Here is a 27,010-nt window from a genome sequence, read left to right on the forward strand (position 1 = left end):
CTGGAAATTGGTGTATTTGAAAAGCTTCCTAGGTGACTCCAGCTTGCAGCTCTGGTTATGAGCCCCTGATGGAGGGGCAGTGCCCTGCCATGGATATGGGTCTGGAGCTGGGAGCCTGCCCAGGGTACTTGAGTCTGGGCTGTATTCCTTCCTACTGGGTGGCCTTGGCTGTGCCTCTTTAACTCTGTGTGACTTGGTTCCTCCATTTGTAAAACAGAGTGATATCTTAGGCAGCTGGAAGAATTCCTTGAGCTGATGGCACATGGTGGGTGCTCAGCAAGCATTGTCTATTGTTATCAAGCACTAACAAGGGTGCACCACAGCATGTAGGAAAGTCACCTCACCTTTTCTGTAGAAAGGATGGGGCAGAAGGGTGAGGAGTTAGCTGGGCAAAGGGACTGGGGAGATGAGGGAATGGGAGAATAGGAATTGTGGGTTGAGGGAGCTGGAGGAGGTGGCCAGCTCTTCAAGAACAAGAGAACTGCTCGTGCCAAGACTGGGAGGTAGAGCTGGATATGACTGGTGGGCCAGCAGCAAAGCGCAGAGTGGGCGGGAAGAGGCTGGGGAGGCCCACCAGGGTGTGGCTGAAAGCTCTTTGAGGACTAGGGGCTGGGGTGGGGACAGCCGTGCTGTGACAGCCTCTCCTGCTCTAGCCCTGCAGCTGGTGAGCAGTAAGAGGGACTTGGTTCTGGTGAAGGAGGCACGGAGCTGGTACGACGCCCAGCAGCACTGCCGGCTGCACTACACAGACCTCGCTGACCTGCAGCCAAGTGGCCTGTGGAAGCTCTACTCCCTCATGACCAGCACCCCGGCTTGGATTGGCCTCTTCTTCGACGCAAGCACTTCTGGCCTGAGATGGTCCAGCGGCTCCACCTTCACAGCCCTGGAGTGGGGCCAGAAGCTACCTGAATTTGGGGTGGGCTTCTGTGCCACGCTGTACACTTGGCTGAAATTACCCAGCATGGGGGCTGGCTCCTGCACAGCCCAGAAGCCCTTCCTCTGCTACTATGGTGTGTTCACATTCATATTTCAGGCTTAGTCTTTCCCCCAGGGGCCTCGCTCTGTTGCCCAGGCTGGAGTGCAGTGGTGTGATCATAGCTCACTGTAACCTCCAACTCCTGGGCTCAAGTGATTCCCCTGCCTCAGCCTCCTGAGCAGCTGGGACTACAGGTGCATGCCACCACACTTGGCTAATTAAAACTAAAACAAAACAAACAAACAAAAAACCAAACTTAATAGAGACAGGGTCTTGCTATGTTGCCCAGGCTGGTCTCAAATTCTTGCCTTCAAGTGATCCTCCTGCCTCAAGTCTCCCAAAGCGCTGGGATTATAGGCATGACCCATTGGGCCTGGCCCACCGTTGCTTTTCAATAGCAAATGACGGGGCGGGGAGAGACAGAGAGAGAAGCACCCTTTCAGAGGATAACTGGTCATGACTTTACTCTTTTTGCCACATCACTTTCTCTCTGTGGCCTCTATTTCTATTTTGTCTGCACCCCTATTCGAAGACCTCACTAGAAAAAATGGGTGTAAGTCAGGATAGAATAAAAATAAAATCTGGAAATTTCCTTTCTTTCCAATTAAGGATTTGGGGGAAAGAGAAAAAGAAAGGGAGCCAAGAGGGAAAGACAGGCTGGGGTTGGGGGGATGCATGTGTACCTAGGCAGAAGCAAGAGCAGAATTCACTCTCTCCTTCTCATGAAGCACAGATGGACGGTTAGGGTCTCAGAGCTGGGCAGGAGGGGAGCAGCCACCCTCTGGGAGATCCCCTGCTTCCCGCTAAGTGGGCAGCGGGAGCCAACTCCTCGGGCATCTTTGCGGGAAATCCACCATCGGTACACCACGCGCAAGGCTCCAGCTGTTGGAGAACAGCAGCCCCCTCCTTGTGCTCCACCGGGGCCCTCTCTGTCCCGGCTGCCTGTGCCTCTGACTCCTGTCTTGCTGCCGTTGGGAAGATCATACGTGGGCTGGTTGTGGCATGCACAGCACTTGCCCGGTAAGAGTGTCACTTCCTGCTTCTCCCTCTGTCAGCCAAGGCTCAATCCAACTCTGTGCCATCCTCACCTCTCAAATAGGGTTATGGAGGACCAACCTCATGTGTGCCCAACATGGCCACATGGTGCCTGCCCCGGGACCTTGAGAAGTAGCAGGTGGTGGCTGCCTAGATTTAAATGCTGGGTTCCCAAGGGAGTAAGGAGATTCCCAGGGGTGGTGAGTGTGCCCGGGACCAGGAGGCCTGCAAAGGGAGGGGTGTGCGTATGGGGTTGTCTCCTCCTCCCCACACTGTCCCTGCACTCCACCAAGATGGGTCCTGACCCCTCACCTCTCTCCAGCTCTGCACATCTGCTGCTAGCACGTGGGGTCAAGTCAGCGCTGTCTCTCCTCTGGGTCTGCCCTTGCCCCCTAAAGTCTGTTCTCTATACAGAGTGAGCTTTTAAAAAGGTAAATCAGGTCCCTTCCCTGTAAACAAAAGAATCAGTAGGACCTGGCAGCACTTACAATCCCGTCCTCCTTTAGCCATCAGGCCTTGCCTCCCCTCTTTGGCCTCATCTTCTACTCCTGTCCCAGCCACATGACTTTCTTTGGCTCCTTCTCACTGCAGAACCTTTGTCGTGGCTGTGCTTGGGCAGCAACTCCCGCCTCTCTGCAAGATTTGCTCCTTCTCATATTCTCTTCAAGAGCAAGGACTCTGCTTGTCTTATTTCTGCCATTTTTCCCAGGGCGTAGAATAGCGTCTGCGACACAATAGGTGCCCAGTATTTATTGAATGGATTGAATCAATGTGGAAAGGGATGGACCAGCCTGTCTGCCCCTGAGCTAGGTTTTCCCGGCTGTAACTGGACAGAGTTCCTGCCTGCAGAGGATCCTGGGCCTCCCTGTAACTCGTGGTCTGTTTCTGTTTTACAGACCCTGACATCGGGCACCTCATCCCCACGAAGCCCTCTCTCAGCCTGACCACTTCTCCAAAGCCAGGTACACACCTGCTCCCCATTCCCTTTTCTGGGAATTTGGCTTGTTTTGCCTCGGACCTCTCCACCAGGACCAGCCAGCAAGATCTCCACTCCTGGGTCCCCTCTGTTCCCCTGATTTCTGCCTGGCTGTCCGGGAGAGATTTCCAGGCTTTGCTGCTCCCTGGCTGAACCCCAGGGAGAGAATCAATGTCTTTATTTTTATTTTTTATTTTTTTAAGACATGGATGGTCTCACTCTGTCTCCCAGGCTGGAGTGCAGTGGCACCCTCACAGCTCACCCGACATTGCTGGTGGGTGATCCTCCTGCCTCAGCCTCCTGAGTAGCTGGTACTACAGGCACATGCCACCATGCCCAGCTAATTTTTTGTATTTTTAGTAGAGATGGGGTTTTGCCATATTGCTCAGGCTGGTCTCGAACTCCTGGGCTCTAGCGTTCCAGCTGCCTTGGCCTCCCAAAGTGCTGGGATTACAGGTATGAGCCACCGAGCCGGCCATTGTCTTTATTATTCTGATGGGCCCAGAGGGGAGGGTAACTGGCTCAAGGTCTCCAATCAGAGACTGGAATCAGAGAGTGGATGGGCCCTTGGCTGCAGCCCAGCTCTCACTCTGGGGTTGGGGACAGGGTGGTTCCTCTTCACAGCCCAAGTACCTGCTCATCCATCTAGGGGTGGGGGTGGCTTCTCTGAAATAGTCCCCTCTGGGATTACTGCCTTGGTATCTTTTAAAAAGTTTCTTCCTATCTGATATGGAGAAGTTCTATGACAGAGGCAATATACTCACTCAATCTGCTCTGTAGAGTGGGTTTTCTGCATGGTATGGAGTACAGAGTTGTAGAGTGAAGATGGCGTGGGCTTCCCATGTTCGAATCTCTAGTATGGCCTGAGTTCGGGCAGGTTGTCGCCTCCCTGAGCCTCCTTTTCCTCGTCTGTGAACTGAGGTTAATGACACCAGCTTCTCAGGATGGTGGTGGGGTTTTCAAAGATGACACAGGTCACATGCATAGCTCAGGGCTGGCACATACTAGGGGTTTAATCAAGAGTAACTTTAAAAAATCTGTTTAGACAGGGAAAATGTTAGGGAAATTGGAGGCAAATCTTGATGGGCTTAGGTGAAAGGCTCATGTCCGAGTTTGGCAGGCTCCATTTGAATCTGAGGATGTGACTCCTGACTCAGCAAACAGGAGTGTTTCATCTTCCTGGCCTCCGGAATCAATGCCTCAGGTCAAGTCCCAGTCACTCACGTTATTTGCAATCTTCCATTGTCTGGAATCTCAGATGTGTGGGCTTATGTGCTGCACCAGCGAGGGGCGGAGTAGGCTGGGCCTGTCCTACCTCAGGACCTGGCCCAGTCCAGCCTCGGGCAGGGACTGGCAGTGGTGGTTGTGGGAGGATGGCATCTCAGTCTGTCTGGCCTCCCCAGAAGGCAAGGCCACTGAGCCTGCTCTGCCTCCTGTCCACCAGGCCCGTCCCTCCAGGCTGGCCTCTTCTCCCTGGCTCTCCAGGCATGGTGAGCCTAGGAACATCACACACTTCATCTATTCTGCTCAGCCCTGGATTCGCCTGAGAGCCAGTCGGGGCAGGCACAGCCCCTAGAAATCACACTCGAGGGTGGCCCCAAACCAAGATTGTTCTGTCTTCCTCATAATCACCCCCGAAATGGTCACTACCATCTTGCCAAGTGCTTACTATTAATATATCACTGTGCTAAACCATTTGCATATGTGATTTCATGTAATCCTGACCTTAGGGACTTAAGAAATTAAGAAATTTCTTAAGACTTAAATTAAGACTTAAACTGAACTTGTGAGGCCATATAGCTACAAGAACTCTTAACATCTGCTTTCCCTAATGTTTCCCCCACCTGCTGCTATACTATCTCATCCATTCTTCCATCCTGGTATTTGGTCTACCTATAAAATTATTGTTTTGATCAAACCTAACACTCAAGGACCAGGGACAAGGGCCCATGTCAGACCAGAATTCTATCCCCAAGGGTGATGAAGGCTGGGCTGTCAGAGATCTAGGCCCTTAGGCCTGTGATCTCCACATTCTTTGACCCCAGCTGTGGTCCAAATCGGTGGTCAGACCTTCACACGATTTGACCAAGTGATGACATGGTCCTCGGCCCTGCTGTACTGCCGCAGCCACCACACGGACCTGGCCGACCTGCAGATGGTGACGGATGAGACGGGCAAGGAGGCCTTGAGATCCATCATGAGTGAGACTGAAGCCTGGATTGGCCTCTACCTCAATGCAAACTCTGGATCTCTGAGCTGGTCCAGTGACCTGGGGGCCAGCATCCCCTCCTGGCTGCGGGTGCCGATGATGGTGAGAGGACTGTGCACAGCTCTTGGCATCTATATGACCTACTCCCCAAAAGTGTACTCAGTGAACTGCTCTTTCCCGCTGCCCTTCATCTGCTTCTATGGTGAGTGAGAGTCTGCTCTTGCTGGCCCTCGGCCCATAGAGGATAGAACAAGATGGGAAATGGGTTTACTTGGCAGCAGATGACATTGAGGATAGACCCAAGGAAGCACTTCCAGACTCTAAGGGGTAACTGAGTTCTGGAGCAGGCTCCTGAGATCCTTGCACTATAAACTTGTGAGGAAGTTGTATTATTTTAATTCTGGGAATCTTTAAATAATGGAACGGACTCCATCCAGCCTTAAGGCAGCGGCAGTTAGCAAGAGCAATGCGTTATTGGACAACGTAGTTAAGAGTCTGGGCTTTGGAATCAGACTTTACAGAAATAAGGTGGGCAGCATCTCGGAGCCTCCTTCTCCTCATCTCTGAAATATATTGAACAAAATGAATTGGTGGCACCCACCTCATAGGATGGCTTCGAGGGCTGAATGAGAAAGTGAATGTAAGGGGCAGAGTAGAAACCCTGGCACAGAGTGGGCCCCTGATGGATGGGAGCCATTGTCATTGTTCTGTCCCTGTGAATGCATGGGATCCCAAACCTGCCTGGTGCCCACATCCTGTGTGATGGGCGTCCTTCTGCCTTGCCCTTTCCTATTCTCCTTCCTCCCTTCCTCCTTCCCCACCCCTCTCTCTTTTTTGTAAGTTTTGTTGAGATATAATTCCCATCTTAAAATTTACCTTATTTTTTATTTAATTAAATTAATTAATTAATTAATTAATTTTTGAGACAGAGTCTCGCTCTGTCACCCAGGCTGGTGTGCAGTGGTGCTATCTCAGCTCACTGCAAGCTCCACCTCCCTGGTTGAAGCAATTCTCATGATTCAGCCTCCCAAGTAGCCTGGGATTACAGGTGCCCGCCACCATGCCTGGCTAATTTTTGTATTTTTAGTAGAGACGGGGTTTTGCCATGTTGGCCAGGCTGGTCTTGAACTCCTGACCTCAAGTGATCCACCCGCCTTGGCCTCCCAAGGTGCTGCGATTATAGGCATGAACCACTGCACCAGCCAAAATTTACCTTTTTAAAGGATACAATGCAGTGGCTTTTAGTATATTCACAAGGTTGTCCAACTATCATTACTAATCTGATTTAGGACATTTTCATCACCCCCCCACCCCAAAGAAACCCCATACCCGGTAGCAGTCACTCCCTCTCCTCCCCACCGGCAACCACAAGCCTATTTTCTGTTTCTGTAGATTTGCTTGTTCTTGGCTGTTTCTTTTTGTGTTTTGGATTTGATGAGACGCATGATCCTTATCCATAAAGATGCTCTTCCTCCCTGAGGAGCTGTTTGCTGTGAGGATTGGAGACGGTGAATGTGTCTCCTGCAGGGATTGGCACACGGTAGATGTGCAACAACTGCGCCCTCCTGAGTTTGGCTACCATGATGGGCAACCAAATGCGGGGCCATCAGAGCCTGGGGTGGCCACTCACCTGCTGGGTGTTGCAGACCCTGCCCTCACACTCACTCTGTTTTCTTGCAGACCCCTCCACTGGACACCGGGCATCAGCAGAGTTGCCTCCACTCTTCCACACTTCCCCCACAGAAATGACAGAGGAAACAACTCCCAGGCCAGGCAGAGGTGCTTTGAGCCTGCCCTTGGCTGGATCTGGGTCTTCAGGGTCTGGGGAAGTGGCAAGGGTGGCTTGCAGGCCCCATAAGCCCCTCCTAGAAGGGCCAGTGAATGCCTAGAAAAGGGGTGAGCTAAGGGGGTGGCAGTCAAGGGCCACTTATGCAGAGGGGAGTTTCCCTCCGCTCCCCACCCTGCTGGTCCAGCCAGGGTTGGGGAAGGAGGACTGGGCCACATCAAACTCCCTTTTCCTGGAATTGGGCCACTGAACTTGCAGCTCCAGGGCCAGGAGACCTGGGAGAGGCTGTACGGTCTCTCAGGTGAGAGGATGAGGCCCTGGGGGAGGTGGAGGGGAAGATGCCTGAGCAGTGCTCCTGAGGAAGAATCATGAGAGAGGTCCTGAGGCTCAGCATCCAGAGGGAAGCACCACAAAGTCCCTCGGAATTGCAGGCTCCTCTGCAGGGAGAGGATGAGGGATGATGAGCTGTTGGCGTTATGTATGGGGAGGTGGCTTGGAAGGACAGTGACAGCATTCCTATAGCATTTTAAAATTTCTGAAACATCTTCACAGCTGTTACCTCATTTTACTTCCCAAGAGTTCTGAGGCTAACTAGAGTAATTGAGGGCAAAATCACCATTTTCCTGGCCTCCTTACAGATTCCTATATCACACAAAGGGATTATTGTCTTTTTTTGAGGATACAGAAAAGTGAGGGCACTTGATCAAGGTCGAGCAGAGCCTCGTTCATTCACTCATTAGAAAGTGTGGATGGAGTCTTGTGCTAGCCCAGGCACAGCCACCAGGCAAGATTTTGGGGACACAACGAAAAGGGAAGGCTTGTTCTGAAGGCGCTCACAGCCAGTTGGGAAGAGGCTGGTGCTTGGTATAGTCACAGACGTGGTGGGGACGCTGAGAATGGGAGCATCCCCCCCTGTAATTGTCCAGGGGATTTCCCAGAGGAGGTGACTTTATAACTATTGGAAGGATGAGAAGGATTTAGCTTGCAAAGTGGAGTGGGGGTGCTGGCTGGGTGAGGACTGCAGATGGAAGGAGCTGCAGGTGGGGTGGGGACAGTCAGCACTGCAGAGTGTGGGAGCCCAGATCCTGCCGGCCGGGCCCTCTGTGAGTCGCTAAGGGACCTCACCCTTAAGGCGACAGAGCCCAGGCTGGTAGCCGTGGTCAGATTTGGGTCAGAAGCTGGGTGACAGCCTGTCTTCTCATCTAAGGTCTATCCTGGCACCTGCCTGGCTGCCCCAGGCTCACTGGCCACCTGGGCCGCGCTATTGGGTTCGGGAGGCCCTCCCTGCTCGCCCCTGTCTGCACTGGGTGGGCAAGGCCACGCGTGGAAGAGGCACAGGCCCGGGGAGCCAGCGCGCGACGCCACTCCTCGGCTCCCTCGGCTTTGGGAGGGGTCCCGGGCGCAGCGGACCCCACAGAAGTCTTCTCTCTGGCCCTAGGGACCAGCACCGGCCCCGTGGGCGCCTCGCAGGGCCCGGCTTCAGCGGCGCAGCTCACTCATAGGGGCAGCCCGGAGCCCCGCGAGCCCGGCCTCCGCACGCACTACTCGCGCGCTTCCGCCTCCGCGGGCCCAGCGGCCCTCCAGCCCCAAGGGGCGGTAACACCCGGCCCTCTGGCCAACCTCGCGGCCCCGGGGGGCACCTTGGTTCCCGCGGAAGGACCCAGGATGCCGCCAATCACTGCCCAGAGTGCGTCTTCCCACCCCGCGCCCTCGGCGTCCCAGCCCCCCAGCCCTGCTGCGGCCTCTCGGGGGAGCCTCTCTGTCCCCCAGGAAGTAGCTGCGACTCTTCTGGCCTCCGCCTCGAGCCCCACACTCGATGCCACCCGCGATGCCCCAGCTACTCCCAGGATAGCAGCACCCCCTGGGTCTGCCACATCCAGCCGGGGCCTCGGCTCCCAGGCTCCAGGGAGCTCTCTGGGGACCAAAGAAAGCATCTCGGACTCATTTGGCTCAGGGAGCCCAGCTGTGCCCGAAAGGACAACTGCAGCCCCTGACTCTGCAGCCCTGAGCCAAAACACCCGCCCGGAGGCAGCTGCGAGCTGGCCAGGGCCCCAAACAGGTGCCTGTTGCGTCGCTGGAAATTAGGACCGCCACCCCAGGCAGGCCCAAGCATCTCGGGGAGTTCCTCTCTTGGGGCGACCAGGCCTGGCTTCCATGCGTAGGGTGCAGGCCAGGGAGTTGAGGATGAGAGGTGGGGTGTGGCGTGGGGGCGTTGTGTGCTGGGCCACAGTCTCCCCACCCCGGCTGCATTCCAGCGCATCCTACAGGGGTCCTGTCTGGCCAGAGCCAGCTCACTGTCTCGTCCTCCCTGGGTAATTTAGGATGGACATGGAGGTGAAGTGGGGTGATCTGGGGGAGAAATAATCCATTTTGGTTCTAAAAGCAAGAGTCTGACAGTCAAGAGTTGGAATATTGGCTCCAGTACCTACTGTGTGGCCTCATGCAAGTTTCCTAACTTCTCTGAACCTTATTTTTCCCATCTCTCAGTGCCTGGCATCTGGCAGACACTCAATAAATGGTAGTTATTACCATTTTAATCTCAGTTCTCTAGTGAAATGTTTAGTGACTCATTCCTTCTCCCACCTCTCTCCTTACCTTAATAGATGGGGCTGGCCTCATTCTCATTTTATTAATTATAAATGATTACAATTATGAATTATTGAGATTGCAGAATCTCACAGGGCAGGGGCTGTTCTGTACTTCTTTGTATCTCTCTGGGGACTAGGATAGTGCAATTGGTAGATGATTTAATTTGACGACAATTTCCTGAGTACTTGTTTTGAAGAAGGCATTGAACTGTGGATACCAAGATGAGCAGGGCTGTTTCCTGTTTTTAGAAGCGCATGGTCTCATAGGAACCAATGGAGACAGGACGGTTTGGAAAGTGCTGCACCAGAAGTGTGAACCAAGAGCTGTCGTAGGAAAGCAATTCATTTCCTTCTGCCTGGAAGGTGGTGGTAATAGGTTAGAAGGTATAACAATGGAGGATTTCATCTGGCAGAAAAGTATAGAAAGTTCTTCCTGGCAGAAGGAACAGCATGGGTAAAGACAGATGTCAAACTGTATGGTTTGCTTGGGAATGACAAGAAGTTTGATGCGACTGGTGTAGGCCACATAGTGGGGAAGGGAGTGGCACGGGATGAGGAGAAAGGGGTACACTGGGGGCAAAATCTGAAGGACTTGATCCCCCAGCCAATGGAGCCATCAGAGGTTTACAGCAGGTGAGCAAAATGCTCAGATCTGTAGTTTCCAGAAGGAAGGTGGTTAGGATGATGTAGGACAATGCTTGTATTAGGGTGCTAAATGAAAAAAGCATTATCAATGTTATGTACATAATACAGTCACAACAAGGCTGAAAGGAAATAGCAAGGCTGAAAGGAAATAACAATGCTTAGGAATCAAGTCTGGAAGGAGACGTGTGACAATGTTAACAGTGACTATACTCGGGATGAAAATACCGATGTTTCCTCCTCTTCTGTGTTTCTGAATTTTACACATTTATCCACTTTATTAAAGAAATTTATGATGCTTTGGGTGGGGAAAGAGGCCTTTGAAGGGGTGGCCAATCAGAAAAGGAGAGACAGGAAATGTGTGTGTGGGGAAAGAATATTGCACAGTCTGGGTGGGTGGAACCCAGGCCTGTTCTGGAGCACAGGAGTGGGAAGGGACATGACAGCGAATTGATTTTACATTGTTCACAAGTGATGTTAACTGAAGTACCAATACAAATACATTTTAAAAAATGCTCAGCTTTGTTCACTGAATCACACAAATGCAAAGTTTATAAAGATGCTTACTTCTTTTTGCTTTTTGTTTTTGTTTTCAGAGACAAAGTCTCACTCTGTTGCCCAGGCTGGAGAGCAGTGGTATGATCATAGCTCACTGCAGCCTTGAACTCCTGGGTTCAAGCGATCCTCCCACCTCAGCCTCCCAAGTAGCTAGAACTATATGCACACACCACCACGCCTGGCTAATTTTTTTTTTAAAGACAGGATCTCGTCATGTTGCACAGCCGGCCTTGAACTGCTGGCCTCAAGTGATCCTCCTGCCTCACCCTCCCAGTGTTGAGATTACACGTGTGAGCCATCACACCTAGCCAAAAGATGCAGTTTTAAAATGTATTTTTGTACTTACCAGTGTGGCAAAGATTTGAAAGGTAATAATGCTGAGAATGTGGGAAAAACAGCGATCTTGGCACAGTAGGTATGCCGACTGGGGCTACCACTCTGGTATCAGAATTTGCGTCAGTTTTAACATGTGCATAATCTTTTGTACAGAAATTCTACCCTTGGGAATTGATTAAGGAAATAGTAATATGAGGTACACACATATATATGCACCCTCCACACACAGGGTTGTTTGTTGCGGCATTGTTTATTACAGTGAAGAGGTGGAAACAATGTAATGTCCACTGAAAGCAGATAGGTTAAATAAGTTATGGTACATTCAGTGAAATACTACTATGCAGCCTTTAAAGAGAACAAGAGAGATCTTTACACATTCAAATTAACAAATTCGAGAGTGTGAAGGACCTTCTACAGCAAAGTGTTAATCATGGCTGTCCCTGGGTTGGGGAGGGGATAAATTTGCTTACATATTTTACAATAATATATCCCAAATAAAAGGATTATTTCCATATTTGAAAAAATAAAAAAAATCTGCAAGGCACTGACAGGACTTTGGTGACTGAACATGAGAGCAGGTGAGACGGAGCAAGGGAGCCGCTGAGGACACCAGGGTCTCTGGCTGGACCGCCTCCGGGCATGGCCAGCCATACAGGAAGAGAGGCGGTGCTGGGGGAGAGCCTGAACTTGGTTTGGGATGGAGATGGCGATGTTGAGGGTCCCTGGGTGCCACGGTGGGGGCTTTGTGTAGCTGGCAGACAAAATAAGGACATTAGGCCCTTTGGAGCACAGGCTACTGAACAAAAAAAATTTGATGAAGAAAAACCTCCTAACATTGCCCAAGCCCCACAGGTCCTGCTGCCGGGGGGGCTTTCTGAAAGATGATGGTGTAGCAACTCAAGTGCTGGGTTACAAGAGCCTGTGGGGGTGAGTCAGGGATTGGCAGGAATTGAGCTTCCCACATCGCTGGCTTCTGCAGCAACTGTGTGCCTAGCAGTGGCTGTCCTTGCCTGTCTTTTAGCTCAGGGGCAGTCACCAATATCAGGCCACCTTACTCCTGGCTGTATTTGCAATAAATCTTTTATTTTCCCCTCCTGTAGCTGTGACCAGTGTAGGGAGTGGCACTGATAGAAGAGATACAGCTGCTGCCACGGAGGCCCAACATCTGAGTTCAGAATCTAAAGAAAAAACATCAGCACAAAAATCAGGTAACTGCTTCTGTCTACCAAGTTCCTACTCTTACCAGTGGAGCAGTTAAATCTGGACAGTCACTCCTTGGCACAGGGCCCTTGAGACCTTTTCACGAAAGACAGCATGAAATGTTGGGAATAGGGATAGGAATAAAGAGGTGGATTCTAGTTTATGCTCCATGACTATTATGAAAATTTAGGGGACAAGTTTCTGAATTTCTATTTCTCTTCTGCAAAGGGGATGTGGTAAAAACTACCCTGCCTATATCATAGGGTTGTTGTGAGCACCCAATGAGATAACTATAAACTTCATAAACAATAAAATGCAATGGAAATATAGTCTTATTATGAGATTGTAGTTCCTGTAATGATCATGGATGGCTCATGGGCAAAGGCTGGATTTATTTAAAAAGTCAGAGAACTTCTTTAGAATTTTCTGTGGTGGGGAGCTCAAGGAGAGATGAGTATTTCCGGCATGGTGTGGAGTATCTACTTACTGGATTAAAAGTAAGGAGAAAAATACAGAAGAAACAAAAAAGAAAATAATTGCCTGATGGGTAGCCAGGCTGTGGAAGACTCCGCATTACCCAAAGCATGGGACTCTTTTTTCAGCCACTAATTGGTTAATCCTAATTGTGTCTGAGCGTTCTTCTGCTCAGCAGTTTCTTTCTTCTTTCTTTTTGAAATCCCAAATCAACATGTAGCATCTATGGTGTCCACCGGGTGCTCCTGACTGCTAAGAACTTGAAATGGAAATAGGATAATATCCCTCTGAACAGGTAGCACTTTCTTTTTCAGGGCACCCTTTTGGAATCCTGAAAGCAGACTTTACCATCTCAACTCTGATGGACCCAGAAGAGATGAAAGACCAATTTCTGAGACAGGTGAGACTTCTGCCCACTCTTCTAATTCTGATCAGATGATTGGACATTGCAAGACAATCTTATAAAAACCAATATATTAAGGTGGAAAACCTGTGGAATATGACCTCATCTTGTTCCACTGCCATCACTTTGGCTCATGGTGACAAGCTGGTTATGTGGCACGATCTTTTTGGATGTTTTCTTACCCTCTCCAATATCTTTCCTAAGTTTTTTTTTTTTTTTTTTTTTTTTTTTTTTGGTCAAAACAGCAAAGTCAGAGGGATCTGAGTTTGGGTCTTAGTTTTGCCCTTATCCATTGTGTAGCTTTGGGCAAGTAACTTAGTCTTTCTGAGCCTCAGTTTCCTCATGAAATAGGAATGATAATAATAATGCCTAACTCACATGGTTGGTGTTATGATTAAATGATATATTCCATATAAAGTGCTTAGCAAATAATCTGACACATAGTTGGTACTCAATAAACATTAGCTATTATTTTTGAGTCAGGGTCTTGCTTTGTCCACCTTGGCTGGAGTGCAATGGTGCGATTACAGCTCACTGCAACCTCCAACTCTTGGGCTCAAGCAATACTCCTGCCTCAGCCTCCCAAAGGGCTGGGATTATAAGCGTGAGCCACTATGCCTGGCCAGCTATTATTATTATCAACATTATCACTGTAGTGTTCTGAATATACATTTGTTCCAGACTTTATTTTTTTTGGTTCTTAAAAACTACTGTGCCATGGGAGACTGTGAAGAGGAAGAATTGCTCCTAAATACTGAGAGAAAAGCTTCAAGCTGATTTTTGAACATAGTCTAAGGACACATTTCTCAATTATATCAGATAATAACCACAGACTGTCAGTGCTAGAGAGTACCCTATAAACCATTTAGCCACAATCTTAATTTTACAGACAAGGAAACATTGGCATTTACCTGTTATTTCATTGCAATTTATTCATAGGCCAAACAAATATCACCCTGGCAATTCATTCTAGAATTTCACAAAATCAAGTTTCTAGAAAGACCAGTAATATGTGTGTGTGAGTATATAATGTATATGTGTTTATTATAAATTTTACTATATAAAGAATGTATAGCACACAATTTACAAATTATAATAAAATATACAATACTCTTTATTGTAATTTCATAGAACCAACTGAATCTTACAAAATGCTCATGATTTTGGAAAATTCACATGAGCATGTGACTGCATGCTTGCCAGGAGTGGACGGGGGGACTGGAGAGCTTTCAGTACATTTTGCTATTGAAAGAACAAGTATGAATGGTGTAATTTAGCATCTGATAAGTTGCAAGTAATAAGACTTCAGTGCTGAATATTAGGTCAAGAAAAGTTAAGAACCTTTTTTTTTTTATTTTGGGTGGGGAGAGACAAAGGAATTCTGAGTTCTCTTATGTTTATTCCTTAAAGTCAAATGTAGTTAAGGGCCTTTTTTTTGGTGGGGGGTGGTGGAGACAAAGGAACTCTGAGTTCTCTATGTTGTTTACTTTTATTTTTTATTTTTTATTTTTTGAGACGGAGTCTCGCTCTGTCACCCAGGCTGGAGTGCAGTGGTGCAATCTCGGCTCACTGCAAGCTCTGCCTCCCGAGTTCACCCCATGCTCCTGCCTCAGCCTCCCGAGTAGCTGGGACTACAGGCGCCCGCCACCACGCCTGGCTAATTTTTTGTATTTTTAGTAGAGATGGGGTTTCACCATGTTAGCCAGGATGGTCTCAATCTCCTGACCTTTTGATCCACCTGCCTTGGCCTCCCAAAGTGCTGGGATTACAGCACATGAACCACCGTGCCCGGCCTGGTGTTTACTCTTTAAAGTCAAATGTAGCATATTTGATTCTGGCCTGGGCCCTTCAGCACTCCTCGAGGGGTGTACTCATTGAAGCTTCTGACTCCAAACCAGAAGCCACCTACCTCTGCTTTAAATTGAAGCCAGTAGGGAAACTGAGGTCGAAATAGGGAATTCCATCTTCTGGTCAGCTTTGTCAGAATGTATCTATTCCATAAATGGGATGACCATGTTAATGGAGAGAATTTTTACCTCACAGACTTAAAGGACAGATTGGTGGGGACAAGGTGTACGTGGGGGAAGGCTGAGTATATATTGTCAGTTTTAGTAGAATTTTTAAATTCCAAATAGAAAGGAAGGAAACACATGTAACCAACTTACCCCAGTTTCAGGACTGGGGACAGAAAACATTTTAAGACACCTACACACAGTGCTCACAGCTTAATTTGGACTAGTGTCTCTCACCCCCTGGCTCTTCGGAATCCCCTGGCAAGGTTAAAAAGAAAAAAAAAAAAAAAAAAAAAAAAAAAGCCTGGCCAGGCCCAATCCTTAGAGAGAGTCTATTTAATTGTTCAATGGTGGAGCTCAGGAGGTACTCCTCTGTTTTTTCTTTTCTTTTCTTTTTTTTTTTTTAACAACTCTCCAGTGATTCTGATGAACAATCAGGATTGAAAACCACTGATTTAGTCATCTGTTTTACTGTTCTTTGTCATTAAATTTTTTTTTTTGGCTAACAAAATTAATTTATGTATTTTCCTACTGGTAAAATGCTAATAAAAAAAGTCAGGCAGCTGGAGGGAGGCTAAAAACAATTACAGGGTATGGATATGCATCAAGGTATACGGATGGATAGTTTAGGGCTAAGAGGACCATGAGGTAAAAAGACTGCATCAACACTTTCTCTCTTTTTGATGTTTCAGATCCAGGAAGTCTTAAAGCTTACATTAGGTCACGAACAATTTAGACTGAAATGGGTCAGCTTCGAAGTGAACAAAAAATAGCACAATTCTTGGATATGCAGTTTCTGTTTCATGCAATCTTTTCTGGATTTTGAGTAAATTTTAATTTTTTAATCCCTAGTAGAACAAGGTTAGGAAGAACTCGACATATGCCAAAAAGCACAGACCTACAACTAACACAAAATAAGACTACACATGAAACCTGCATCTCTGGATTTTACAGAATGAAACAGGGATGCAGGAGAAGATGGGTGTATTTCGGAACAATCATGTTGGGAATGACAAATGAACTTCTAATAAGAAATTAAAATAAAAAACCTGAACCAAACATCAAAAATCCTGAAAACAAACCCCATTAATCTAACTGGAAAATTACAAGAGGATGGTAGTGGTCTAGGAAGCTAAGTGGGGCTACATTTCCTAATAAACCAGAGGAAACTTTCTTTACCTGTCACAAGTTATTAAAGAGATTTCAAATTCTGCAGAATTCGAAAGTAACAGTTTTTATCACAATACATGCTAATGCTAGTTATTTTTCCTAAATTGAAATCTTATTACATGGAAGTTGGGAAATTCTAAGACAGACTGTTCTTAATGTTAAAATATATTTTTAGAATAATATTCCGGCATACATTTCCTTTCTTGTTTCTCTCCAAGTGTCCTAGTCACCCAGGTGCATGCTAGAAGACAGCAATATGTCAAATATAGTAGCAACTTTAGTCTGAAATGTTTAAAGTTAAAGTTTATTTGTATTCTTTGTAGGAATATCAATAAAAGACCTCAAACGTATCTATATCTGTACATGTACAAGAACTGTCAAAAATTATTCACAGAACAAAAATAAATCTTCTTTAGAACAAACCCAGGTAATGAAATGCTGATATGGATCTCACATATGGAATAATCTAAATGCTACTAGCACAAAAATATGGCTTTAAAAATAAAATAAAATCTTGGGTTTTGTTTTTCTAAGGTGTATTTCTCTTTCTTGAAATAAAAAATAAATTATTTAGAGCTATCGTTGTAAAATAGTCGTGTGTTAACACACTCTTATTAAGGCCCTGGAGATGAAAAACAAAATTGAATTTAGAAGGTCATTTCCTCACAGGTGTAACTCAGGTTAATGTGCTGCTGTCTGCTTAAGGTAATATAACTAGAAAATGTCTAAGCACCAGTCAAAATTTAACCTAATTTACTATTTAACTTTTCTGAAGGTGGTCATTGAGTCAATTAGTATTCAACCTTTTGTTGAACTGGGAATTGAAATGTTCCCCTTGAAAATTTGGAAATCACATAAAATGATATTTACACATAAATATCTGTACCCCCACAAAGATGATAGAGGTCCCTAAAACACAACTTCTGTGGAAATCTCTCTACAATAACAAATAATCTGGTTTTAAGTCTCAAACTAAAAAAAAAAAACCAAAAAACTTCCTAGGGTCAAATGAGGGTATTTAAGTGGAAGATAGCAACTGAGTAGGAAATGAAAATGCATGCTGAAATGCAGGCAAAGACTAACACTTTCCTTTCCTTGGGTGCTCACTGCATTTCCCAAGTCTTGCTGTGTTGGTTACTCAAACACTTGAGGCTTAACTGATCAGGAACTGAAACTACTTATTTCTGGATCCTACTCTCAGATCAGTGATATTCAACTTTATTTCTATGATTCCCCATGGTATCAATAATGATATCTAGGGTTCTTGAGACAATGCCAAACCAAGTCAATTTCAAGTTGCTTTAACTTATATATACATATAACACATATAGTACATTTTTTAGGATGATAGAATGTCATAAAATCTAACAAACGAGAGCATAAAATCTGAAAATCTCAAAGTTTGGGAATCACTGCTCAATAAAATGGATTAACATTCAGAAAAAGGAAGCCCCAGGAATTGTGTTTTGTGTGGGTGTGTGCATGTGTTGCCTACAGAGGCTGCCTTTTTACGTATCTATGTATTTTAAGAGTGGGCAAGGGATATAAATATTCCTGTTTCCTGGAAACTCTGGGCTACTGAGAAGACTGCTTATGCATTCATTCCCTTATGGGTCATGTCTCTTCCTCAGGTTCTTTCACTCTTCCTAAGATATTTATTCTATCTCATGCAAATTTCATCACTTTTGTCCTTCCTAAACCCAAGAGTATACATAATTGGGCCATGACAATGAGAATGCTTCTAGAACTAATAACAATCATTCAAACATGAAAAGAGATTCTATTTAAAAATTCAACACTCCAACATTTCTTGCTTTTAAGAAACTAAATCCTTCAACTGACGTATTGAAAAAACAAAGTATCTCAAATTATCGGCCCCCAGGTAAGGGGTAGGAAGGCAACTATTTACTGCTGGGGTAAGCAGGAGATTTCACTATTACACTTGAAAAAGGGAAGGAGAATGGAGAAGGGAGCCCTTTTGGCTTTCCACAGTTGATAGGAGAAGGTGGCCTCCAAAGGTGTAGCTGAAAATGCAGTGAAGCTATGGCATGTGGCTTTTGGGTTTGGCCCTGTGACAAGTCTAGTCTGGTGCCAAGCGTGTGTCAGGGTCAGCGTCACAATGGGGTAGACTGATGGGACTGAGGTAATCCTGAAGAAGGTTCCTTTCCCACGCTCAGTCCTATAACCAGCCTTCTCAGGAACTCCAAGCTAAAGGTAACTAAAACTAACCCTCTATGGAAGGGGAAACAAATACAAATGCAAACTCACTTGATGGCAGTTATTTTGCTCTGGGACTTCCAAAGAAGAACTCTGCTCTCAGTCTGGTGTACCTCTGAGAACACAGTGAAAGCCAGGGGTCTACAGAACCACAGACTCATCAACAAAGGCCCTGGGTAGACTAAGATCTGAAAAGCTTTACTTCCAAAGTCAAGCTCATTCTTAAGGGCATACAGTTAATGCTTGTAGCAGTCTTAGGTAATCTTTCTTTTTCTTTCATAATCTTAACACCATCAGAGAAACACAGAAGCAGACCAGTCAGAGAAAGCTAATTCTGACCAACTTGATACTATATGAAAAAAAGCAAAAAGCTATAGCAGCATGATTACCTCATTTTACCACATTTTTCTTACGGTTAGACTGCCATAAACCCGAACAGTACCTTGGTGATAGTGCTTGAACATGGTAAGTGCTCAAGTGCTTGTTATAGTTACGTAGTTATAATCTCCCCTCTGACATGACTTTTACTGCAGAGACTCAGGGAATATGATGACCTGATGGAAATGTGACTCTTTTTGCTGCTTTAGCTCAGATTGCTTATTGCTTCAGTAATATAAAAGGGGAATATGAAGCTCTTTTCTGACTCCTACCAACACTGTCCTCATTAATGGTCAAGTCTGTTGTCAGCTAGACATGCACTTTACAAGCACTTCACCTGAATTCCAAATTCCACTCAACCCGGATCTATCTTGCGCCCCACAATGTGGTGTTGTTTTGAGGGAAACAGGAAGTGCAAGACATTGCTATCTTAATCTATTTGCCTCTCTTCAGCCATGTACCTCCTCCCAGCAAACAAAGTTATTTACCTACTTGAACTGAGGGAAAGCCAATTAAGAAACATCTCCATAAAAATTATCATCTGTGGGTGGCTTCTCTTCTTAAAAAATCCTTCAGAGTAAGTTCTACAGACTGCAGCATTCTCGAGAGAAATGTTTGGACAGGAGTAGGCTCACAGGATAACTTAACATTTAACATCTATCAGCAACTGTGAACTTTTAGCTCACTTGTAATGCTCTATTATTATTATTTTTTACTATTTCTTCTTCATTCAAGATAACCTGGTAGTACAAGGCTGCATAATCTGTCCAAATGTTTTGGGCATTAAGTCTTCCAGTGAAGACAGCCCTCTAAGGAGCTCCCATAATGCTAATAAGATACATTCTATCCATCAAAAGCACATTTGATTTTTTTGGGCTTCTCTCAATTCCCAATGTAAGTAATTTTATCAGCCCTCTGTAATCCATAATTGGCACTTAAGAGCTTCCAAACCTCAATGGCAAGACATCACCCACATTACATACTTAAGGCCAATGAAACTGACAATTCTCTTACCAGGTTTTCTGTGGCACAATTGAAGGCTTTTACAAAGAATGAATTAAACATGGCTTGAGCTGAGAATAGCCAGAAACAAGAACAAATCTATGCTTACATCCCTCCTCCTTCAACAAAGGACACTACACTTTGGAACAGTTACCTCTTTTTCCTAATAAAATAAATGATTTTGACCACAGTGTGCCCTCCGCTTGGAGAGAAGGTATAAGAATTTGCAAAACAAATACCAAAGGTGACGAAAACGTAAAAGTGCCAAAACAGCTGGATATAAAGTGTGCAGATCAGATAAACACAGTGAGAAACTCCCATTTTACATCTCTGTCTGGCAGAAACAGGGATTGCTATGAAAGAAACTGTTTTAAAAGGTTGTGGGTTATGTGGCCATGGTGAGGTTGCAGAAACGTAAGGTCCAACACAAAGATCCACCTGAGAGAGGGCAGAGCTCAAGAGGCTGGAATACAAGCCTGGGACTTAGTGAAAAGGAGGGCTTGGTGTCTGTCGGCATCACTCAAAAGAGGGCACTATACATGTTCTCTTATAAATATTCCGTTATGGAGAAACACTCACTTGATGCATATGGCTCCCTCAGGTCCTTTTTTTTCCATCCCCTTTTTCTAGAAAAAAAATTCTTTAAAGCTTATAATTTAAAATCAACATCAACTTATTCGAGAAACATTGTTGCTTTCTCAATATAAAACAACTACTTAGATCTTGCTTAAAGAGGTTCGAGACCCTTTTAACATTATATCTGAACAGCATAGAAGGCATGAACTTTTCCTATTTGTGCAGTTATATGTACATATGTGTGAATATATATGTATATATATATTTGTATATATAATGTCTGTTTAACATGTAACCTTCCATACTTCTGGTAATCAAGGTTGCATTCAAGATGACATTGCACACCTCTGGAAAAAAGGAAATGAATTCGTTTCCACGACTTTTTCTGTTCTATAATAATAAGGCTATGGATGACAAGTGTTGAAATTGGGTCATTATTGTCAGATCTATGAGCATGGGAATAATAATTGGAATGTGCCATCCTGACACTTTCCATTTTTTCCTTTTTCTTTTTTCTTTTAAGAGAGTGATGCTTCAAATTTGGATTTCCTTTCTTTACTGAGGGGATAAGGGGAAGAAGTACTTTAAAAGTTAAAGATGGAGATAAAATTACCCCCCATAGATTTGCTAGTACAATGGATAAAGTCTTTATCCCAAACAAAAATTAAAACAACACACAGAAAAAATTTTTAATAGGAAATATTCAGAGATTCCAGCTATGGTATGGTTAGCCCTTTTCTGTATGGAAGAAAGGGTGTTGATCTGGATGGCTTATGGACAGCTATTTAAATAACCTCTCCAGGGGAGAGTAAACCCTGTTAGTGATGACAGCTCCCACTATGGGGAGGAAAGCGCAGTGAATGTGTGAAGATGAAGATGGTATGTGGAGACACAAATATTTATAGTTTTGTAAACTCTAAAGAGGAAAAAGAACACCCTTTATTACAATTGGGGTTAAAAAAAAAAGCCCCTATCTAAAAGAGAAGATTCCCATCTGCTGTAGACAGAGGAAATAAACATATTGACAGGAGTTCAATAGAAATTACTCCTAAAGTCCAGTTTTGATGCAACAGCTTTTGTCTGTGTCCGCTGAAACAGTGAATCCCCAAATCAGATTAGCTGTCCAACCAGAACCAGTCTTGGTTGATCAGTGGAATAAATTATTGTTTTGTATGGATCTTGATATTTGCATGTTTTCTGAAAGGACAAGGGGGCCAGAGTGGGGTTTTTAAACTAGTAGATGAATCCCTGAAAAATTCCTTCTCACAATGTCCTATTGCACTCCATGTGCTTCTATCAGATAGATGCTTGGTCTCTACCTACTGAACCTACAGGCTCATGTCTCGCTCACACAACAGTTCCTACTTTACTTCCTCTAACAACTGCAGTGCTTTCAACAAGAGGAAAACAATAATAAAAATAGCAATAATCAAAAAGGTAATCTACATTATTAACTTCCTTTTGGTATATTACAGTGATATTTTCTGTACATGGCCCAGAACTAAGTTCCCTATGTACATAGAGATGTGGGGGAAAAGCATTGACCTTGGAAGTCGCTGCCTTATGCCCTGAAAGACAAGGTTCCTTTCTTCATTCAAGAGTTTCTCACCACATTGCCATTGTGAAGTAGCAACTTTCTGTAAACCTGGAGGGGCTAGGTAAAGGTCTGGGGATAGGAGAGTGGGTCAATTTTCCTTCTGTCTCCTTCCACAGCCTGTCTATTCACAAAGCCCGTCAGCAGCTGCTGTTTTTGAATTCACCATTCTCCGTGATGGAAAGCTTGGTGGGGTTGGTGGGGGAGATGCCATTGCGGACCTGCATGCTGTACCGCTCCTTCACTTGGGTCAGCGCGCTCATCAATCTGGTGTTGGCTGAATCCAGGGACACGATCCGTTTTTCCTACAACACACCAATCATGGCTTTATTCAGGCTACAGGCAGGAGGTAACACGTTTTCTTTACTGAATGACTAGTCCAGTGCTTTCTCTCAAACAGTCGTATGCATGGTGCTTCCCAGACAAATGGAACGTCTCTGCCTCTTTCTGCACACTGGTCAGGTTCAGCTTCCCCTGAGCCCAATGGGTCTGTGTTTATTTTTGTCTCTCTCTCTCTCGTTTTCTTTCAGCATAGCAGGACTTTTTATTAACAATCTCTTGGGACATTAGACTGTCATGTAAAATTGATACCATGCGTTACCTCAGACTATGCAACACAGGTATCAAGCTGCCTTATTATACTAAGCGCTTTAGGTCAAAATTGAAACATGGAAATTAGGTGGCAAAGAAAGAAGCACCAGAGGTTTCATTTCACAGAGGAGAAGAGCATGTGATCTATGGGTTCTTAGCCCCAAAAGAGGGCATATCAGTCACATTTGGAAAGAATTCACATTTTGCTCAAAATTAAAACAATACATGGTGGCAGTGTAGAGTCACCAACAAGGTGAGGATGCAACAGCAAGAGGGGAAAAAAGCAGCCAGAAAGCTCAGACCAAGGAGTTACTTGAATATGGGGAGGGAGATGTGGCCGAAAAAGGAATGCCATCAACATAACACATGAGAACAAACAGAGAACACAGGCTCCTAGACCCATTCCAGCTCAGAGTTACTTCAGGAGGGCTGCCCAATACGGAGATTGCTTTCATTTTACTTTTGAGTCTGAAAAAAAATGCTTTAGAAACAATATTTGGAAACCAAGCATTGGTGAATACACACACACAAAAACCAAGGGGGAAAAAAAGAGGAAAAAAAATAGGCAGTCTAACTAAAGGAAAGTAGGACTATCTAAAATTTTTTTTATAAAATCATTTTATCAAAACATTATCAGTCTTATAAGAATTAGGTTAGAAGAGATACCCTAATCTTAGCTTCAGCAGCTCAGTAAATCATTCTAGAACCTTTCTAAGATGAAGTCTATAGTTTTCAGAAAACAACGCAGGAAACAGTCTCTACCTATGCCTGTAAAATTAAAAAGAAAATAACACATAGGGAATACCTCCAAAGCCAAAAGGAGCTTTACTACCTTAGGGGTTTTTAAAATTGACCCGGAGAAAAGCATGGTAAAGTTTAGTCATGGTAAAGTTCAGAGAGGAGGTAGCAGGGCTGAGGGCTGGTGCTGCTCCTTGCTATTAAAACAGCAGCTACCCAGGGTTGTCATGTAGTGCTACACTTTGGGACACATGCTACTGGGAGCATGCAGAGTGAAGACCACGGCCCTGGGGGAAAAATCTAGGTAAAATCACATACCACCATGGCATGAAGTAATACTTCCCTTTACTCTCCTGCTTTCTGGGGGCAGGAGGGTAGGATCTGTAAGGCAGCAGTGCTGGTGGTCACAGTTTCAAAAGTATATTTTAAAAAAGAAACAACAACAAACTAGCTCTTGCTTGTCATTATCACTTAAAAAAAAAATCCTTCTTTCCCTGATGGAGAACTCATGTGGTAAGATATACAAAATCAGCATTATTAATGACCATTGCATCTGGTATAAAATGCTCTTTATTTTAGGAAAGTAATTCATTTTAAGGATAGACAAAACTAAAGGAAAGAGCTGCAAGGCTTTTAAAAAATAATTATTATTAAAAAAATTTTAACCAATGAAGTTTACTGGGATAACAAATATAGATCATTGAAAAGCCAATAGGTAAGAACTGGCCAGTGAATACTAGAAAACAAGAGGTAAGAGCTAAATATGATATTCCCCCCTCCCTACCCGCATTATTACGAATGATCTCTAAACTGAGTAACTGATAATTTCTTGAATGATTAAAGAAAAGATATTTCAGAACTGGGATAAATTATAAGGCCTCAATACTAAGGAAATTAGGATTCTCCAGGGTTCATCCAAAAATAAATAATTCATGAAAAATTTGATTTTTAAAGGGTCAAAAAGGCTAAGAATGACTGTAATTACTTACTGCCTAAAAAGGTAACAACTGAAGACAAACAGCCCCCCTACTAAACAGCCGAAAGTTTCCACATAAAGAAACTCCCTTTGTATTTTCCCCTATTGCCAACCTCTCAAAATAAAACAAAAAAGTTAAAAAAAATCAAATAGAGACTTATGAAAGTCAAGTTCAGTTGGCGAAAGATGCTCGGACATTTCAATTCTGCCTGGATTGTAAGGGAAAGCAATCTAGTCCACACCTGACAGGAAGGATTTCCATGTGGGGAGTGGCAGGAGCTGGAATGTGTAGGAGGCCAGTGCACTGGGCCAGGGCTGGGAACTGCTCAGCTAGAGAACGGACGTGGGGTTTACTTGCCTGTTTGAATAATCTCATCTCCATTTATGACCTGTAATTTAACACAGCGGAGATATCACTTGCAACAGTAACTAGGCAGCTGCTTTGCTTCTCATAGGAGGAAGCCCTTCTCTGTTCTCCACCTGAGACACATCGAGAGATCCTGGGAGCCACAGTGTCTCCTCATGCTCAGGGGTGAAAGGTGGCACATTCTCTGGTCTGATATTTAAGAAATGGATCCTTATTATCACCACTAGGATCCCTATGGCCCCTAAGCTACAAGGTCCAGGATAGGTGCTTCTGCCACTCACCAAAGGAGTGCTCATCCTTTTGCAGTTCCTGTTAGAAAGTGGCTGATGCAGGCCTGTGCCTTGTAGCATGAAATGACTCAAGAAGAGGCAGAGGCTGAATTCAGGGACAAGATTTTCCTGGGAGCACAGGGCTGCTGAGAGAGATGAAAACCAGTTTACTGGGCACCTGGCTGGTAGTGTTTTGGGAAGTGTTGACATACAGTTACTTCTCTGGGAAGCTTTCACCCCAAACATGTCTTCATTCTATTAAATGATGCCAGAAGGGCTGCTCTGCCCCATCATTCACTTAAGAGAGAAGATTTATCCTTACAAAAGAAAGGATCTGATACAAAAGTCATTCATTACAAAGAATGCCAAAGGATGTTTAAAGTCATTTGCTATAATAAGATTTTAATGTATCAGTAAGCCAACAGCTGGAATTGAGAAACCTTCCTTTTAAGGACACTATAATTTTTTAAAATTTAACTATAGTGTTTAGGATTTGTGCTGTGCATGGTGCAGAGGTTTTCCAAATATAGTTCAGTGGATTCTCCCAACTATTCTTTAGGGATCCACAGTGGGTCTCTGCTAGAATAATTTATTATATAGTAATATTTGTGTTTGGGTAGGTAATTTATTATATTTAACCAATCCTAGTATGATTTGATTCATTAGTTGAGAGTGGTCCTTGCTGTTGAGTGGTCAGTGGAAGCAGCTGGATATTCATTTATGAAAGGTGCGTGGATTCTACCAAAATAGTCCAGAGAACCAAACCATTTCAAAACCACTGCCTTGAAGTATGGAGTCAAAACATTAACTAGCTTAGCCAGACCACCAGTCTGACAGTGACTGATGGTTTGAGGATAACATTTCTCCCATTCCTACACATGACACCCTCCTGGTTAACTGAGAGAAAGTCCTTACTTTCCAGAGCATTTGAGCCCTAATGAATCAGATTCCCTCCCTGGCTTTTACCTCCTATGCCTAGCAGGTGACTTCTGCTTTATACCCAGTCACCTAGCCCTAATATAAAATTAGAGGGTGGGGTAGAAATCTTTGGGAGCTAATCATGAGGCTGTCCTGTCAGCCTGTGTACAGAACCACAACTGTGGCACACCCAAGCTCCCTCTGCTTAAGACTATTACATTTTTTTTCAAGACAGGGTCTCACTTTGTCGCTCAGGCTGTAGTGCACTGGCACAAATATGGCTCACCACAGCCTTGACCTCCTGGGCTCAAGCTATCCTCCCACCTCAGCCCCCCAAGTAGCTGGGACTACAGGCATGAGCCACCATGTCTGACTAATTTTTGCATTTTTTGTAGAGATTGGTCTCACCATGTTACCCAGGCTGGTCTTGAAATCCTGAGCTCAAGCAATCCGCCTGCCTCAGCCTCCCAAAGTGCTGGGATTACAGGCATCAGCCACCTTGCCTGGCCAAGACTGATACTTTTAAACCAGCTGAAATTACTTAAAAAGTCTGTTTTATCTCTTAGTACTAACATCTCTCCTTGTGTGGTTATTAATAGAACTCTTCTTGCTTTATATTATTATATTGAAATTTCCAAAGTGAAAACCTACTAACATTAGTTTTCCTGACTCAATTGCCTTATTTATCCAGGCTGTTTTTCTTAAGTCTCTGGGATGAATTTTTATAGTGTGAATAGTGAGATGGCCTAGTCTCCACTACCCTTACCTCGCCTACCCTGGGGGCATCTAGAAAGATTTCTTTCAAAGGACCAAGTAAGATAATTACTACAGACCTTTCTTCTGATTCTCAGCATGTCCAAGTATCCAGAGACTATAGAGTTCAAGAATCCAAAATATTTTAAGGAGCTGTGCTGATTGAGACAGCATCCTCACAACTCTCACCTGACTTCCAAGTCTAGTGTGTTTAAAGGAGTGTGAGGCCCATGAAGTATTCTTTCCACGACTGTGCTTTCAGCCTC

The 27,010-nt window shown here is 44.9% G+C and overlaps 2 protein-coding genes across 11 annotated transcripts in view; one reads left to right on the top strand and one right to left on the bottom strand.

The window, feature by feature from the left end:
- The first annotated feature begins 406 nt into the window (after positions 1-406).
- On the top strand, positions 407-16,081 carry CLEC20A (C-type lectin domain containing 20A). Its single transcript, XM_009240599.4, has 7 exons — positions 407-1,010; positions 2,908-2,973; positions 5,033-5,398; positions 6,877-6,975; positions 12,207-12,314; positions 13,095-13,180; positions 15,888-16,081. Exons 1-7 carry the CDS (start codon positions 407-409, stop codon positions 15,966-15,968), a joined length of 1,410 nt encoding a protein of 469 aa, XP_009238874.3. The 3' UTR covers positions 15,969-16,081.
- A 560-nt stretch (positions 16,082-16,641) lies between these two features.
- Positions 16,642-27,010, bottom strand: part of RASAL2 (RAS protein activator like 2) — a 388,281-nt gene continuing 377,912 nt past the window's right edge. For 8 of the 10 annotated variants that reach the window (XM_009240601.4, XM_024251848.3, XM_063716906.1 and 5 more), the window contains one exon: positions 16,642-22,437. In XM_009240601.4, the coding sequence (XP_009238876.2) occupies positions 22,273-22,437 (165 nt within the window). In that variant the 3' untranslated portion in view covers positions 16,642-22,272. The other 2 variants (XM_054524742.2, XM_063716901.1) reach the window with 2 other exon arrangements.

This window comes from Pongo abelii, chromosome 1 (genome assembly GCF_028885655.2).
Source record: "Pongo abelii isolate AG06213 chromosome 1, NHGRI_mPonAbe1-v2.0_pri, whole genome shotgun sequence".
NCBI classification, from domain to species: Eukaryota; Metazoa; Chordata; class Mammalia; order Primates; family Hominidae; genus Pongo; species Pongo abelii.